The 16,205-nt window shown below is 38.6% G+C and overlaps 2 protein-coding genes and 1 pseudogene across 2 annotated transcripts; all 3 read left to right on the forward strand.

Annotated features, from left to right (window-relative positions):
- Positions 1-7,421: 7,421 nt before the first annotated feature.
- On the forward strand, positions 7,422-9,165 carry LOC141452323 (uncharacterized). The gene has a single exon (XM_074124342.1). The coding sequence runs from the start codon at positions 8,371-8,373 to the stop codon at positions 9,163-9,165; it is 795 nt and encodes a 264-aa protein (XP_073980443.1). The 5' UTR covers positions 7,422-8,370.
- A 1,209-nt stretch (positions 9,166-10,374) lies between these two features.
- LOC141452331 (uncharacterized) overlaps positions 10,375-16,205 on the forward strand; it is a 32,613-nt pseudogene continuing 26,782 nt past the window's right edge.
- LOC141452282 (uncharacterized) lies at positions 11,038-11,571 on the forward strand. The gene has a single exon (XM_074124253.1). It carries the CDS (start codon positions 11,038-11,040, stop codon positions 11,569-11,571), a length of 534 nt encoding a protein of 177 aa, XP_073980354.1.

Consider the following 16,205-nt stretch of genomic DNA (forward strand, 5'->3'; position numbering starts at 1 on the left):
GTATGGTTATGAAAGATGTGAATCTTATGTTTTGCGGTCGGTTCTCTGTGGGGGATTCAAGTTTTGTGGGCCGGGGATCCGGTTTTGTAAATGTCAAGGTTACGTAGGCGACAGTGGCTGGTGGCAGGATTATTCCAGCAGTTATAATTTATAGTTTTGTTTACTTCAAAGTCTTAATTCCTTTACCGGCGAGTATAATAAACAGGATATATTTGGTTAAGATGATAAATATTGGAAGAACTTCAGGTAAATACGACAATTGGAGGAGAGGGGGTCGTTGAAACTGCTTCGTGGATAGCATAGCAATCTAAAATTTTACCTAAATGAGATCCGGTTTTGTAAATGTCAAGGTTACGTAGGCGACAGTGTTATTGCAGGTGTGCGCGCTGCTGGAACATGTCCGTGCACAGGAGGGTTATAGCACCGGTGGTGTTGAGATCCGGTTTTTAAATGTTAAGGTTACGTAGGCGACAGTGGCTGTTGGAAGGGTTTTTCCACCAGTTATAATTTATAGTTTTGTTTACTCCAAAGTCTTAATTCCTTTACCGGCGAGTATAATAAACAGGATATATTTATTTTATCTTAAAGAAACATATTTATTATAGTATGGTAAAAACTCTTGCCATTAGCAATAAATTTGAATCTTACGGCCGTCATGTGGCGGTAGTTAGATTAGAATTTAAATTGGAAATCGTTGTTACAGTTTTTTTTTTAAGTGGTTTGCACATCCAACTCTAAAAAGGTTGCTCCGGTTGGTTTTTTACTTTTATTCCAAGTCTTAGAGAGGGGGTTCTCCGGCGTGTATAAATAGGCCGGGTTTAGATGGAAGACATTGCACAACACCTGCTCATACCGGATCATAATGTAAGTAGAAATAATTTTCTTGTTTTTTGGTTTGTTTTTTTTTGGTTTAATTGTTCAGACATGTATAAAGTTCAATAGTATTTTGTTTTGTTTTTTGTGGCTAGGGATCTTTGTCAAGCACTCAATTCTGCGAGCACTAAAGGTGCAGTCTACATAAAACCAGCAGATTTAATATCAGGAAGGAAGTATAGAATAAAGGAGATATGAGTGCTGGACACCAGGTACGGGAAGTCATTGAGAGTGACTATAGCATACGACCAGGGGATCGCACATCTCTTCCTGCCCAAGAGGATTCTTCAGGCAATCGATGAACAGTTAATTAACAGTTATAAAGGTAATCTTAACCTCATTTATCTGGGGGGAAAAGGAGGGTCACAGTTATACAAATTTGTAACTGTGGCTGATAAAGAAACGCAGGCGGGATTGGAAGAAGAGGAAGAGGAAGAAGAAGAAAAAATTCTTACAGTTTAGATAACTCATGGTGTAGATGTTGTGACAAAACTGAACCGGAATTATTTAACCCGTACATATATATATATATATATATATTAAATGTTTAGGCTGTCATAAATTTCGTCCACAGAAGTGGTGGTGGTGGTGGTGGTGGCAGTGGTAACTTGTGTACTTTGCTTATACCATAATTTCTTGACAAGTCCATGAATATCATTTATGATATTATCTCGTTCATTACATTCAATATCGAATAATGATAATGGATTGTTTAGAGTGCCAACGGAGGATTCTAGAAATTCATTGTATATATAGAAAAGATCGTTTGCTTTAAAATATAAACAACCATCTATACCCTTAAAAGCGGTGGAAACGTTACGTGGTATCCCGGGGAAAACATTTGATATATCTCCCACATAATGACCCTTCAAATCATCACATTCGTTTATTTCATTTACAAAAAAACTATCATATATAACATACGTTTTTCCCTTATTCACGTTAATTACCGCATTTACATTACCATCTCTTAGCAAAGAATGATAACTAGGTCGTGATTTTAAACGTAATACCATATGATCTAAAAGGTAAACCTGACGGTTTGCGATTAAAACTATATCATTGTTAGAACGTTGGTAAATGGCAGAAACTTTGACAAAATTTTTAGGTAGAAAATCTAACCATCTCATTATGGATAATGGTCGTGTAAAGTCTCTAATATTTCTTAAATTCTTCTGCAGAGGTATACTCCATACTAATCGTCTGTAGAAGAAATAAATTCGTTTATTTATTACCAGAAAATTGTCAATTACATTTTTAAATTGACAAATATCGGCTAGTAGCGGTTGAAAAGGAGGTATTGGTTTAGGTGTCGTCGTCGTCGTTGTAGGTTTTATAACAGTCATCTTCTTCTTCTTATCACCATACAACAATTGTATAGCATCAATTTCTGGAGTTTGAAGATCAATATCGTCAATGTGTTTGATAAAATCTGGGAAATAATAGTATGGATACATTATGGAATTCTTATGCGATGTATGTTGTAAGCCTAAAGCGTGTCCAATCTCATGAATTAAAACTGAATATAAGGATAGCTCGTCATCAGCAGGTATCATCAGGGCACCATTCCAATGTTCATTTTCATCTACATGTATTTCCACTTGTTCTCGATCTTCACTGGGAAACTCAGCGTGTGCTAAGACACCGCCAAGTCCATCAAAATCTTTAAAACAGAAATTCCATCTATTTGTAGTGCAAAGATGTTTCCTACTGGCAAAGGAAATTGTAATGTTTGGTTTATGTTGATCATGGTGAAAACCTAGTCCAGAATGTTTTGACCAGAGAGAAAAGGCTTTCTCTGCTACTACAAAATATTTAACTGGATAAATTGTCCAAGTTAAATTTTGTCCACCCCATTTTTATTTACTTCTATCGACCATGAAGGGGGTGAAATTATCTTCAACACCGCATCTAGATCTATTCATAAAACCTATTGTTTCTTCATTCTGCCCATCTGCCGGTAGAGAGTGTATAGTCTGGAATAGTTTTAAAGCGCTGCTAGCTGCTGTTAAAGAACTATCATCTTGATTCAAATAACCATATATTTGTAGATAATTAATCGTAGAGTTGTTGTAGGATAATGCGTAAGGTAAACAAAACGTAAGAATTAAGTATCTTATCATGTTGACCGTATGCTGCGTGGTTTACAAATGAATGAGGAAACACACAAGGATCGATATAAATAGAAGACAATTAAGAGAGAGAAAAAAATATATATATTTATTTAACCGTACAAAGTGTTTAATGCTTGCGAAATTTCATGATCTAACATAGCTGCGTAACCACAAATGCATGTATCAGGCCCCTCTTCACAATCTTCATTTGCCCAGACACAATTTGTATAATGAAATCCCTCAGTTGTACTCCTTTGATTACATTCCTTGGCTATTTCCTCCAGGTCTTTAATGGCTGACTCAACTTTCACAAGTAAAGCAGCCTTATCGAAATCTCCAAGATTTACTTTGATCCTGTCTGAATCGGCCGTATAAGGGGTGTGAGATGATACTCTCCAGGGAATGTTCACCTCTCCAAGGTGTTCCATGATGATGATGTTAACTGTACGAAAGGAACGAGAAAATCTAGTATTAGTTGACTAAATCCTTTGCATTTATCCAAGATGGTTTGGGGAATCCCCACCATTTCACGTACACCTTATCATGTTTTCTACGCAATATCTTCTCCACAAGATATACATCTTTGAATTTAGTTTTCTGTAATTCCTGCGAATAAAATGCTCCTTGTATAGGTTGTTTGGACATATCTTCTAAAAGATAAGTGTAAGGTATTGTCCTGCGTACAGCTACAACTTTAAATATTTCAGCTGACCAATTTGGTGTAAAACCTCTGGAGAATACGGTTCTATTTTTGGAAATGCGAACATAATCTCCTTCCTTAAAACGTGGTTCACCTCTTTGCCTCTTCCTCCTCCTCTTCATCATCAATATCTCATGCGCGTTACTCTGATTCACTTCTGAAGGTTTCATTCCTATGGTACGGTGAACTGTATTGTTATACTTGTCTATTAGACGAGATAAATGACCAATATATTTGTAACTACCTTGGAGGCTGAATAAACGATACATTAATCCTTTAAATGTTCTATTAAATCGTTCAACAATGGCACATTTAATTTTGCTAAATGTACTGTAGTGATTAATTTGATATGATTTCATAAGCTGCTTGAAATGAGCATTGTAGAATTCCTTGCCATTATCTGTTTGAATATTCTCTGGAATGCGTCCACTACTGCTAAGAATACGTTCCAAAGCTTTTACAATATCCTTTCCTCCTTTAGACTTTACCGGCTCTACCCAGGCAAACTTGGAAAAACAATCAATCACTGTCAATATATACTTGAAACCCTTATTTTCACGCGCGTAAGGCAGGAATTCGATGAGATCCATTTGCCATAGATCATCCAATCCTTTTAAAATAGTTTGTCGTCTAGGATAATGCACTCGTGATGGTTTGTGAAGTTCATCAACTATTTCCTCTTTGATGTTTGCCATCACGTTTCTAGAACTTTTTCCAACAGAAAGGCTGTAACAGGTGTATGCGGCGGCAATAGACTTATTCTATTGTTCATAACTTCAAATATACGATTTACAAAGGTGGTTGTCGACTGTAGTCGAGATTGATCGTAAACATTCAACAGGTATGATTTTGTGACCAGATCTTCTCTATCATTCACTAATTTTGTAACATATACTCTCATATATTCCTCTAAATCAGCCAGTTTTACATAATAGTTTTGAAGGTGTCTCTTATTAACTGCGTCATAAATGTCCACTGGATCGTCTATTCCAGTGAGTCGTTTATGTTTAAATTCAACGTACTCCTCCTCCTCCTTCCTATCAACGTGTAATGGACTCTGCGACCACCGTCTGCCAAATTTATCTATTGTAGACATGTGACCTGTGCAGGCAAAACTAATGACAATTCCATAGTTTTAGTAGATTATATTAGCTTCTCTCAACTCCTCTACAATAGATTCTATTTCATTTTCATGCCCGCTATGACCTGCAAGTTTAGAGGCAAACAGAATCTGCCCCTGACCTGTTTTGGCGATTGCACAACTCCGGACCCAGTCTCTCGTACAGGGGAAACAACGCGAGGTTGAGGAGTAGGAGGAGGAAAAACTTGACTAGGAGTAGGCTGGCCTACGGAGACAGGTACTAACCAAGGGTCAATTTCGGTGCAAATCTGTCTTTTTGATCTTTGAGAAAATCAAGCACCTGGACACTGGTGGGTAGTACATCAAATGAACCTAAATACCTTTTCCTAAATTCCTCTTGGAGGGCAGGGGAAAGGACGGAAAGAACTACGTGACATAACAGGAAGTCGAGTGGGTGCGGGATTTCCAAAGAGTCCAGCATAATCTGTCGACGCGACAGCCACGCGATGCAGGTCTCTATGCTGGGATCGGCACCCGGAAATTGCAGGAAGGTCTCCATTGTGGCGCTGGCGACGCGGAGCCTTCCTTCATACCGGGAGTCAAGCATCTCCCAGGCATGACGGCAGCCCTCCTCAGAAGATGTGGCGTTTTGGATGAAGGATAAGGGGGGGCCTCGTAGTGAAAATCTGAGCGCTTCGAGGCGCCTGGCAGCACATAAGGACAACTTATGGATCTCGGATTCAAAAGTCGACTTGAAAGCTTTATAGCGAAGGACATCACCCTCGAAGGGGGTTATACTGGGAATGATCAACTCCTGGAGCTGTCGCCGAGCTAGCTCAATGACCGAGTCCTCAGTCCCTGGGACGGGGGACCTTTGACTTGGCGGGGTGGAGTGAGTTACGGGGGTTGCTGCTAATAAGGGCAATACAATAGCGAGCTGAGCTGACTCCGCTAGCTCGTGGCTTTCCGACAAAGACAGGGCAAGAGGGCCACTGACATCAGGGGGCAAGGCACGCAACCACTCCCATGCTTCCCTGTCCACAGTCTGGGACAGCGTGGAAAACATGGAAGAGTAAGTGCGACCCAGCTCCAAGGCCTCAGGGGAACTAAGGGGTAACTCCCGGACACTTCTCGTCCATTGCTGCTTGCACCTGACTACGTGCACATTGGAGTCATAGTCTGACGGAAACGGGACTCGGGGAGTTTCCTCCAACGCCGGAGGACTGGGGGAAGCTGGAGTGAGGGGAGGGGTGACTTCACTTTGTTCCTCCATTTAGTCTGAAGGGGATTGAACAGTAAGGGCCCACAATGAAGCTGAAAGAAAATAATAAAAAACGATAACAATTGTATCAGCAAACGCTGATGAATGTACATAAAATGAAGAGGATACAATACAAAAATGAGTACAATAATTAAAGTAATTTTAAGAGGAATTGACAGTTTCCTCAACAGAGGCAGCCCAAACAAGTAACTATTAAAAGAATACATCAAGCACAATGTGCTAACTAAATTACAATAATAGTACACACTATTGATAGCATAGAAACAATTGCAATAAGACCAAAAAAAAAAATATGCAATTCAAAAACATCAAAATTACACACTATACATTAAACCAAAACATAAACGAACAACAAAAATAAACTAACATGTGCCATGCACATCACCCAGAGGTGACAATCAACAAGAAAAAAATTTTTTTTTTTTTAAATTAAAATTCACTTAAAGGTACTCTTTTTTTATTATTATTATTTAAAGGTATCTCAAATGGTTCCCGGGTTTCGGCACCATGTAACACATTCGAAAGGACTAATTGGTCCTTCCAAGACCCTGACGATCTTTGGGAGAGCAAAAGGAGTAAACTATAATTAGAAGACAATAAAAGGGAAATTAATTGTGGTGGACGCCACAGCCACCCAAAATACCTTCAAAAAATAACAAATATTTATTTATTATAATAATTAAAATTCTTACAGTTAGACCTTCGAATAAGAAAAATATTTCCTGATTTAATAATCCCAGACTAGGGATACTGACCAGGGACTGCTAATTATTGCAACTATACAAAACTATTTTTTAAGAGATATGCTTCCTAATTATCAATAATACCTGACAAGGTATAATGACAAGGGACTGCTTAACTATTACAACTATACAAATTATTTTACGACAAATGTTTTATATTAATTATTAATCCCTGACGAGACAGGAGAGCTCTAGACTAAATACGTATTATAAATGTTCAGGACTTACATGAACTGGCATTACATAATTATTACTATGGTCATGACCAAATATGAAATTAAACATCCAATGAACACAAAAAACTATCTTAGTGACCGGATCACAAACACGAGGTTTTTCACATAACCGGAAGAACGCCGACAGTATATTCCGTTGTTGAAGCCCACAGACACAGACAACCATAAAAAACCAATTCCTTCGTCAAGTCAAGGACAACTGCCTGCACTTGGTCACGTACGCAGTCCCTCTCTCCTCCGTCCAGACCTCCAATGCAGCCAACCCTCCACTGCATCAACCTAAATTTCCCACAAGGGGGGCCGCACCTCCTTGCGAGGATCCAACAAATGCTTTCCTCTGCTTTCAACTCTTGCAGCAATAGAGAATCATGTTTTAGAGGCGTTTCCTCCTCCTCCTCCTCCTCCTCCTCCTCCTCCTCCTCCTCTTTCTTAACAGGTTCCACTTTAACCATTGCCTCCTTCTTCCTCTTCTTTTTAACTAATTCCTGAAGCGGTGCAGTAATAGGTCGAAAACTGGTTTCCAACTTCTCCTGAGATAACTGCAAACCACGTTTCGTACTTTTAAATTTATTACGCAATATTTGAGAAGTTTGAATAAGTTGTTTAGTAAGTTTAGGGTCCATGACTGGTACTGATGAAGAGGTTGTTGCAATCAGTCTATATATAGATAAATGTATCTAATCTTTTCCGAAATCTCCCCTTGTTTACATCTCTTGGCTTATCAATGGCTACAAACCCGTGAGGCTCATCTCAACAGGCGTGACATATTTGTTTGAATTTTTCAAGGAAATATCCGGCGAACTTATATGATCGCTATAGACATGTCTCAAATTTAAATCATCCTGTTTGAATAGCATAATAAAATTGGCATTATCACGTATAAGATGTTTTGGTATTCGAGCATAACTCTGTGTCAAGTAGAAACAATCAATGGATCTGTGCCGACTCATACTGAAATACTGTCTAATAACATCCTGCTGATCCATAGCAATGTCGTCGAAAATAATAATGGAGTTTGTTTTAGCCTCTTCAGGCGTGGGCACCTGGTTAGTATCGTTTACTGTGGAAAACCCCACTTCCGGCACCCGTTTACAAACCTCTTCCAAGTATAAATACTTTTCCTGTTGTAACGATCTGTTACATACGTAAATATTTTCAAATTTCAATCCATTTGGATGTAGAATTAAACAGGTGATTAGGTTGGTTTTACCCGAACCAGATGTTCCACAGATCAATGCTCTTATACTATTCGGCAAGAGGACACCATGACGACTGGCCAAGTTCTCAACATCAGGTAGTAGATTATAAATTGGTAATCGTTCACTTTGTTTCTCTAGGCGCATGACTAGCTCTATATATATAAACGCTCACGTAGCAAACACTTTTATCATTATGAGAAAGAAAACCGTCGGGAGAGGAATTATAAACTCAGTGATTGACAAACTACCATTTGAAGCACACATTCCCGGTTATAATTATTGTGGTCCCGGAACTAAACTAAAAAAGAGATTATCACGAGGTGATAGAAGAATCAATCTTTTAGACGAGGCTTGCAGAGAACACGATATTGCGTATTCTGAAAATAAGGATCTAGAGGTAAGACATACGGCTGATCGTATACTTGCGGAAAAGGCTTGGCAAAGAACAAGTGCTAGTGACGCATCTTTGGGCGAGAAAGCAGCAGCCTGGGCTGTTACAAACGTTATGAAAGCTAAAGTGAAATTGGGTGGTGGTGGTGGGAAACGTCGTAAAGGTGTTTCCGTTAAAGATGTGATAAATGCAGCTCGTATAACTTCACCGCTATTGTCCATTAGTGATGGTTCAAAGAAAGCGCTGAGAAAGGCTAAACGTTACATTAAAAATAAAACTAAAATAAGGAAAATTCCAAGAGTGTTACCAGTGCCTAGAACCGGTGGTATTCTACCATTTTTAGTGCCTTTATGCAAAGGACTTTCTGCGCTAGGAAGTTTAGCTGGAGGCGCTACGGCAATAGCAGTCAAGAACACTCAAGAGGCGAGAGATCGTTTGGAGGAAATGAGAAGACATAATAGAAAAATGGAAGAGCAGCAAGTTGGCAGTGGATTTTTTCTCAAACCCTATAAAACTGGTTATGGTTTAGTCAAGAAAGCAGAATGACTACTCCCTCCTCCTGACAGAGCACTCACAAATATAGATTTGTTAAAATTTGCCAAAGACATTCTTCATTTTAGAGGTGTATATATGCGCGACACCCTACCAAAGGATATTAAAGCGGATGAATGTGCCATTGTGAATTTAGATTCAATTAGAAACAGCGGTACTCATTGGGTTGCGTATAGTAAAAAAGGTAATGAAATCACCTATTTTGATCCATTTGGAAATCTTAGACCTCCATTAGAGCTTTTACGCTATTTCAAAAACTGTAAAATTACCTACAATCGTCAGAGGTATCAGCAGTGGAATACGCCTTATTGTGGACATTTATGTTTAAACTTTCTCTATAATAATGCCTAATCTGGTGTAGCGAGGTTAGTCATGTCGTTCACCTTCACGCTGACTGGTACATCCAGTGTAGTAATGACATATTTTCTCCCATTGATCTATCATCAGAAGGTTACAGCATCGGTCTCCTCAGCCTACAATCCTACAATTCTATACCGAATATAATTCAAGATGTAAACAATAAATTTCATTATGGGGATGATGGTAGAGTGATTGAAATTCCTACTGGTGCGTACGAGATTGACGCTATTGCGGACTACCTAAAGAGAAACATTAAATCTCCAGATTTTATCAAAATCAGAGGTAATGTGAACACGTTAAAGGTTGAACTAATGTGTTCGCAACCGATCCATTTCAACAAGGAACATTCCATTGGTCCGCTACTCGGATTCACTAAACATAGGGTGTTGGAGAAGATGGTGGTTCATCAGTCTGATGAACTAGTGAGAATACATAATGTAAATACGGTGGCAGTTAATTGTAATTTGGCCCTAGATTCCTATAGAAATGGAGAACCTGGACATACAATATATGAATTTTCTCCTACAGTTCCTCCAGGTTATAAGCTAGTACAAGAGCCCAGTCCGGTCATTTATTTCCCAGTCACTGGAGAGAGAATTGACAATATTACGCTAACTCTCACGGATCAAGATAACAATATAGTGGATTTTCGTAAAGAAGAGATTACCATACGTTTACATTTAAAACAGAATGGGCTTTGATTACCAAAGGAGAAAAAGTATAAAAAGCGGTAGCGATAGGAGTAAACATACAGTACTGCTACCCGCAGGACGAGGTTAACACCTGCAAATATCAAATTTCTTCAGAGAATAGGATTGGTGGTAAAGCGGCGGCGGCGGCGCAATGGAAGAGATATTAAACGTGAATGATGAAGTAGTTTTCGACGATCGCATCACCGACTACCAATGGCATAATCATATGCCCATTAATAGTTCAATGAACAATTCTGACGAGATCATCATCTTCATTCAACAACAGGACATATTCACCGTTCCTTCAAAGAGTTTTCTCTACATTCAAGGGCAGGTGAAAAAGAAGCTGATCAAGATGTTAAATTAGTGAGAAATGCCTTCTTGTTTCTCTTTGATGAAATCAAATATCAGTTGAATGGAGTTTTGATTGACCATGTCCCTGGAATTACCACCACTCTTAAAGGTTATGTATCTTTTACCAGAGTCAAGGTGGAAACATTGGAGATTGCAGGATGGAAACCTCCAAGTATAGATGTAAATCTAACTGACGAAGAGGGAAATTTCGATTGTTGCATTCCACTGGATACCGTCATGGGCTTCTTTGAAGATTACAATAGAATAATTCTACAGGGTAGGCATGAACTTATTCTGCATAGAAGTAAAATTGATAATGACTCAATGCTTGCCGCTCATGCGACTACAAAGGCTAATTATAGAGATCAAGTCTATCCAATGGAGGGTACCGTATGTGAAAGTGTCTGATCAACAGAAATTAAAGTTTCTAAACGTTGTCAATAGGGGAAAGACCATTCCCATGGCATTTAGATCTTGGGACCTTATTGAATATCCAACTCTACCTGCATCTACTAAACATACATGGGCTTTGAAAACTAGCACAAATTTGGAAAAACCACGCTATGTTATTGTAGGATTTCAAACAAACAGGAAACATAATTTCACTGCAGATCCTACAATCTTTGATCAGTGCAACATTACAAATGTGAAACTATTTTTAAATTCACAAGCATATCCCTATCACGACCTAAATGTAAACTATAACAAAAACTACTACAGTTCCATATATTACATGTACCAGGATTTCCAAAATAGTTACTATGGAAGAGAAAACAATCCTCTATTGTGCAAACATATGTTTAAGGATCTTGCACCCGTTATTGTGATTGATTGTTCACGTCAATCTGAAGCTATTCGCTCATCCTCTGTTGATATAAGAATTGAGATGGAATGTAGTGAAGCCTTCAAGGCCAACACCACAGCGTACGCATTAATTTTGCACGACACATTGGTCGAATACTCCCCTCTACAAGGACTAGTCAGACGTATTTAAAACCAGTTTTTTTTTTTTTGTGGGGTATTGCTGGATATATAATGCGGCTGCTTCCAGAGAGAGTCAGTCAGTCAGTTCATCAGTTACAGCAATGAACGGTGTAGTTATAAATTTTCAGGCTTTTCTTTTCAAGAAAAAGTTTATAGTTAAGGAGGTCACCCTTATCGATCTCCTTAATTACACAGTAATTGCGCATTGGCTACTCAAACCGCCAGAGGAGAAGTTGGAAGAGGGCAGAAGCTACCCAAACAAATGGCTGGAGAGCAATCTCCATGCCATAGAATGGACCAAAGAGGACGTAAGGTATGAAGAATTTACTACATTACTCCAACAAGTTACCCAAGATTTCAGAGCAATATTCGCAAAAGGATACGACAAGTGTAAACACTTGGGGAATATCCTGGGAAGAGATGTTCTAGACTTGGGCGAATTTGGATGTCCGTCGTTACAGAAACTGCCAGGGGCTACATTGTTTGAAATATGCGAGGATACTCATTCCTATAGAACGCAGTATTGCTCGCTAAAGCAAGCAAAACAGTTGGCTTTTTGGATAAATGCAAATCTGGACAAGGTGAACTTGGAGCAAATGGATGCAAGAATTGAAACCTTCAGCAATTATGATGGTGAACTGGATGGAAATCTACTCGCCATCCACGGATATTATCACTATCGGAAAACAGTTACATGCTTCTTTTATGGCAGTGAAGTAAACATCAAGAGGAGGAGAAGGAGGATGTGCCTCTGCTGCAGCCATTGGCAATACTGCGAGTGGAAGAAGACCTGTTTATAATATTTTTTTTTTTTATGTAAATATTTTTTTAATATGTAAAACACTCAAAGTCATTATTTTTAACATTGATGCAAGCCTTTTTCCTCTCAATCACTTCCGGTAATGCTATGTAGGAACTGCCCTTGAAGGAGAGCGGTGAATACTTGTTAATTCGTAACCGCAGGCCATTAACCTTTTTCAATGACCATCCGCTTTTCTTCATTTGAGCTTCCTCCTTTTCCACAATGATTGAGGCAAATTCCTCATCGATAAACTCTGCTACATCTGTTGCTTGAAACACCGGCTTGTTTTTCGTCTTAAACGATCTATCAGTTTCCTCATCGAGAGTATTTACAAAAACACATTCCACCATTATGTTAACTTTAATTGCAGTATAACTTTCAAGTAGTTTTTTAATTTTGTCTATAATTTTACCTCTAATGTTTGAGAGAAATTCATGCAGATCTTGACACGTAACGCAGCTAAAGAACCAAGATTTCAATCTATGTTTAAACGCAGTTTCATACTCAATCTCTTCCCGTTGATCAGAATATAATTCATCTTTTTTCGGTTCCCATAGGTGGAACTTCTTCTTCTTCTTCTTAGGTTCCTCAGGACAAGTTGTTTCATGTCTTATACCATTTGCATGGCTGAGAAATTTTTTCCTACAATATTTACAAGTATAGGATTTTGAACAAGTTAGTCTATGCCGTGTTAAATTTTTCCCACTACTAAAAGACTTTTTACATAGTTCACATTGAGCTGTTGCTGCAAGTTCCATGTTTTACCACGGACTGACGGTCAAAACTTTTTTTACTTTATTTTATTGTTTACAAACAATAACCCACCCTTCTTTAAAGGCACGGTCAAAAATCATTTTGTCTAATTGCTTATCACAAAAAGCACATGACTGGGCAAGCTGAATTGTCACCAACAAGGACTTACATAAGGAGCATTTTATATTTTCCCTTTTTTTCGAACGTTTACGTAAAATGTGAGTACTTTTGAGGTCTAAGAGGTCACAAACATCATACGATTCTGCACAATCGTCACATATGTTTCCGTCTTTTTTAGTTATGTACACACTATACCTAACACATACATAATTATCTACTTCTAATATGTTCTCTGAATTCATAATTGTTTTACAAGAGTAAATAAGAACAAAAAGAAAAACCCTTCACCTAATCGCGTCTAGAATGAAATATATATTTTTACAAGAATAAAATAACCCTTCACCTAAAACGCGTATATTATAAAACATGTCTTAAAGAGTCACTCCTAAACGCGTCTATATTTGACATCTATTCTGTGTCTTGACGCACCTACAATAGACATGTCTTATTACGTTTTAATTATTCTTCTTCTTCCTCTTCCCGCCTGCGTTTCTTTATCAGCCACAGTTACAAATTTGTATAACTGTGACCCTCCTTTTCCCCCCAGATAAATGAGGTTAAGATTACCTTTATAACTGTTAATTAACTGTTCATCGATTGCCTGAAGAATCCTCTTGGGCAGGAAGAGATGTGCGATCCCCTGGTCGTATGCTATAGTCACTCTCAATGACTTCCCGTACCTGGTGTCCAGCACTCATATCTCCTTTATTCTATACTTCTTTCCTGATATTAAATCTGCTGGTTTTATGTAGACTGCACCTTTAGTGCTCGCAGAATTGAGTGCTTGACAAAGATCCCTAGCCACAAAAAACAAAACAAAATACTATTGAACTTTATACATGTCTGAACAATTAAACCAAAAAAAAACAAACCAAAAAACAAGAAAATTATTTCTACTTACATTATGATCCGGTATGAGCAGGTGTTGTGCAATGTCTTCCATCTAAACCCGGCCTATTTATACACGCCGGAGAACCCCCTCTCTAAGACTTGGAATAAAAGTAAAAAACCAACCGGAGCAACCTTTTTAGAGTTGGATGTGCAAACCACTTAAAAAAAAAACTGTAACAACGATTTCCAATTTAAATTCTAATCTAACTACCGCCACATGACGGCCGTAAGATTCAAATTTATTGCTAATGGCAAGAGTTTTTACCATACTATAATAAATATGTTTCTTTAAGATAAAATAAATATATCCTGTTTATTATACTCGCCGGTAAAGGAATTAAGACTTTGGAGTAAACAAAACTATAAATTATAACTGGTGGAAAAACCCTTCCAACAGCCACTGTCGCCTACGTAACCTTAACATTTAAAAACCGGATCTCAACACCACCGGTGCTATAACCCTCCTGTGCACGGACATGTTCCAGCAGCGCGCACACCTGCAATAACACTGTCGCCTACGTAACCTTGACATTTACAAAACCGGATCTCATATAGGTAAAATTTTAGATTGCTATGCTATCCACGAAGCAGTTTCAACGACCCCCTCTCCTCCAATTGTCGTATTTACCTGAAGTTCTTCCAATATTTATCATCTTAACCAAATATATCCTGTTTATTATACTCGCCGGTAAAGGAATTAAGACTTTGAAGTAAACAAAACTATAAATTATAACTGCTGGAATAATCCTGCCACCAGCCACTGTCGCCTACGTAACCTTGACATTTACAAAACCGGATCCCCGGCCCACAAAACTTGAATCCCCCACAGAGAACCGACCGCAAAACATAAGATTCACATCTTTCATAACCATACACAAGACTACCACTATGGTCAAGGATGGTAAAGCGTCGGCTTTTGGTGCCCAGAGTCGTCGGATCGAATACACCAAGTAAAAATATTTTTTTATTTCTCACTGGCTCATTTGCCCTCTACTTGCCCTGTCTAGAAGAGTTAGGGGTGGGGGTAGAGGGGGACTACCTGCACAATGTTTAGGGAGAGGGGTAAGGATATTGTAAACCAGAGGCGGCTGGGTGGCCTGGCTCATTTGCCCCTGCGCCAGGATCCCCACTTTATATCTACTACTAATTTCACTTGTGCTAAAGAATCTAATTTTTTTCAGTTCTTAATATTAGTCTCACCTTCTAAAGGACATTTTGTTTCACCAATAGTGATTTCATTAACTTCGTGATGTTTTAAAAGTAATTCTATCTGCCACTTCCATCTCGGCCAGTTGAGTCTATCCAACTTTTCAATAGATGAACACTATATTACATTATAACTACATAATTCAGAGATTTCCTGGGCCCATAACCAGTTAAAGGTACATAATAAAAGGTGGTATACAAACAAAACAGTTATATTACATAAACAAACATAGGAAACTCATATAGCATAAAGAAAATGCAAAGAGCAAAAGTAACTATGCAAAAAACATGAAACAAACTAGTAAGATGTTAGAAGCAGGTTTACCATCAAGAACAATCGATTATATACTAAAACTTTTTCTAACAAAGGCCCCTGAAATCTGTACAAACTCCCATCTGTAGTCTTCTTTGGGAAAAGAATAACTGTGGCCGACCACGGGCTACTGGAAGGAGCGACCACACCTTTGCTCAACATCTGACTTAGATGTTCTGATACGATTTGGCGCTGATGGGACGGGACACGATAGGGTGATGTAGCAATGGGTCCCCCTTGCGTTTCAATACGATGAAACACCATTAATCGATACCCCTCGCTGTCAGGTTCCTCGAAAAGATGAATGTATTCCTCCAATACCTCCCTTTCAATTCAATTCCTTGCTTTCCCACCTTCCTAGATCCTTCGATTTTTGTTAGCATAACCTGCCTACCACCCAATACCCCAGTAGCGCCCAAACGTTCCCACGCACTAACATTGCCTCTTGTCTATACGGATCTTGCCCCCAGTCAGATTGACCAGCCTTACTCATATTTTCTGTCTCACCGGCCGATCCAGACTTCTAGCTATGCGAAGTCCCTTCTGAGGTATACAAAAT

The sequence above is a fragment of the Rhodnius prolixus genome, unplaced genomic scaffold, assembly GCF_049639745.1.
Source record: "Rhodnius prolixus isolate KJV_2025 unplaced genomic scaffold, Rpr scaffold_3, whole genome shotgun sequence".
NCBI lineage: Eukaryota > Metazoa > Arthropoda > Insecta > Hemiptera > Reduviidae > Rhodnius > Rhodnius prolixus.

What these genes read in the sequence shown, in the direction of transcription:
- LOC141452323 (XM_074124342.1), top strand. Translation starts at nt 8,371, where the DNA reads ATGACTAGCTCTATATATATAAACGCTCACGTAGCAAACACTTTTATC.
- LOC141452282 (XM_074124253.1), top strand. Translation starts at nt 11,038, where the DNA reads ATGGCATTTAGATCTTGGGACCTTATTGAATATCCAACTCTACCTGCA.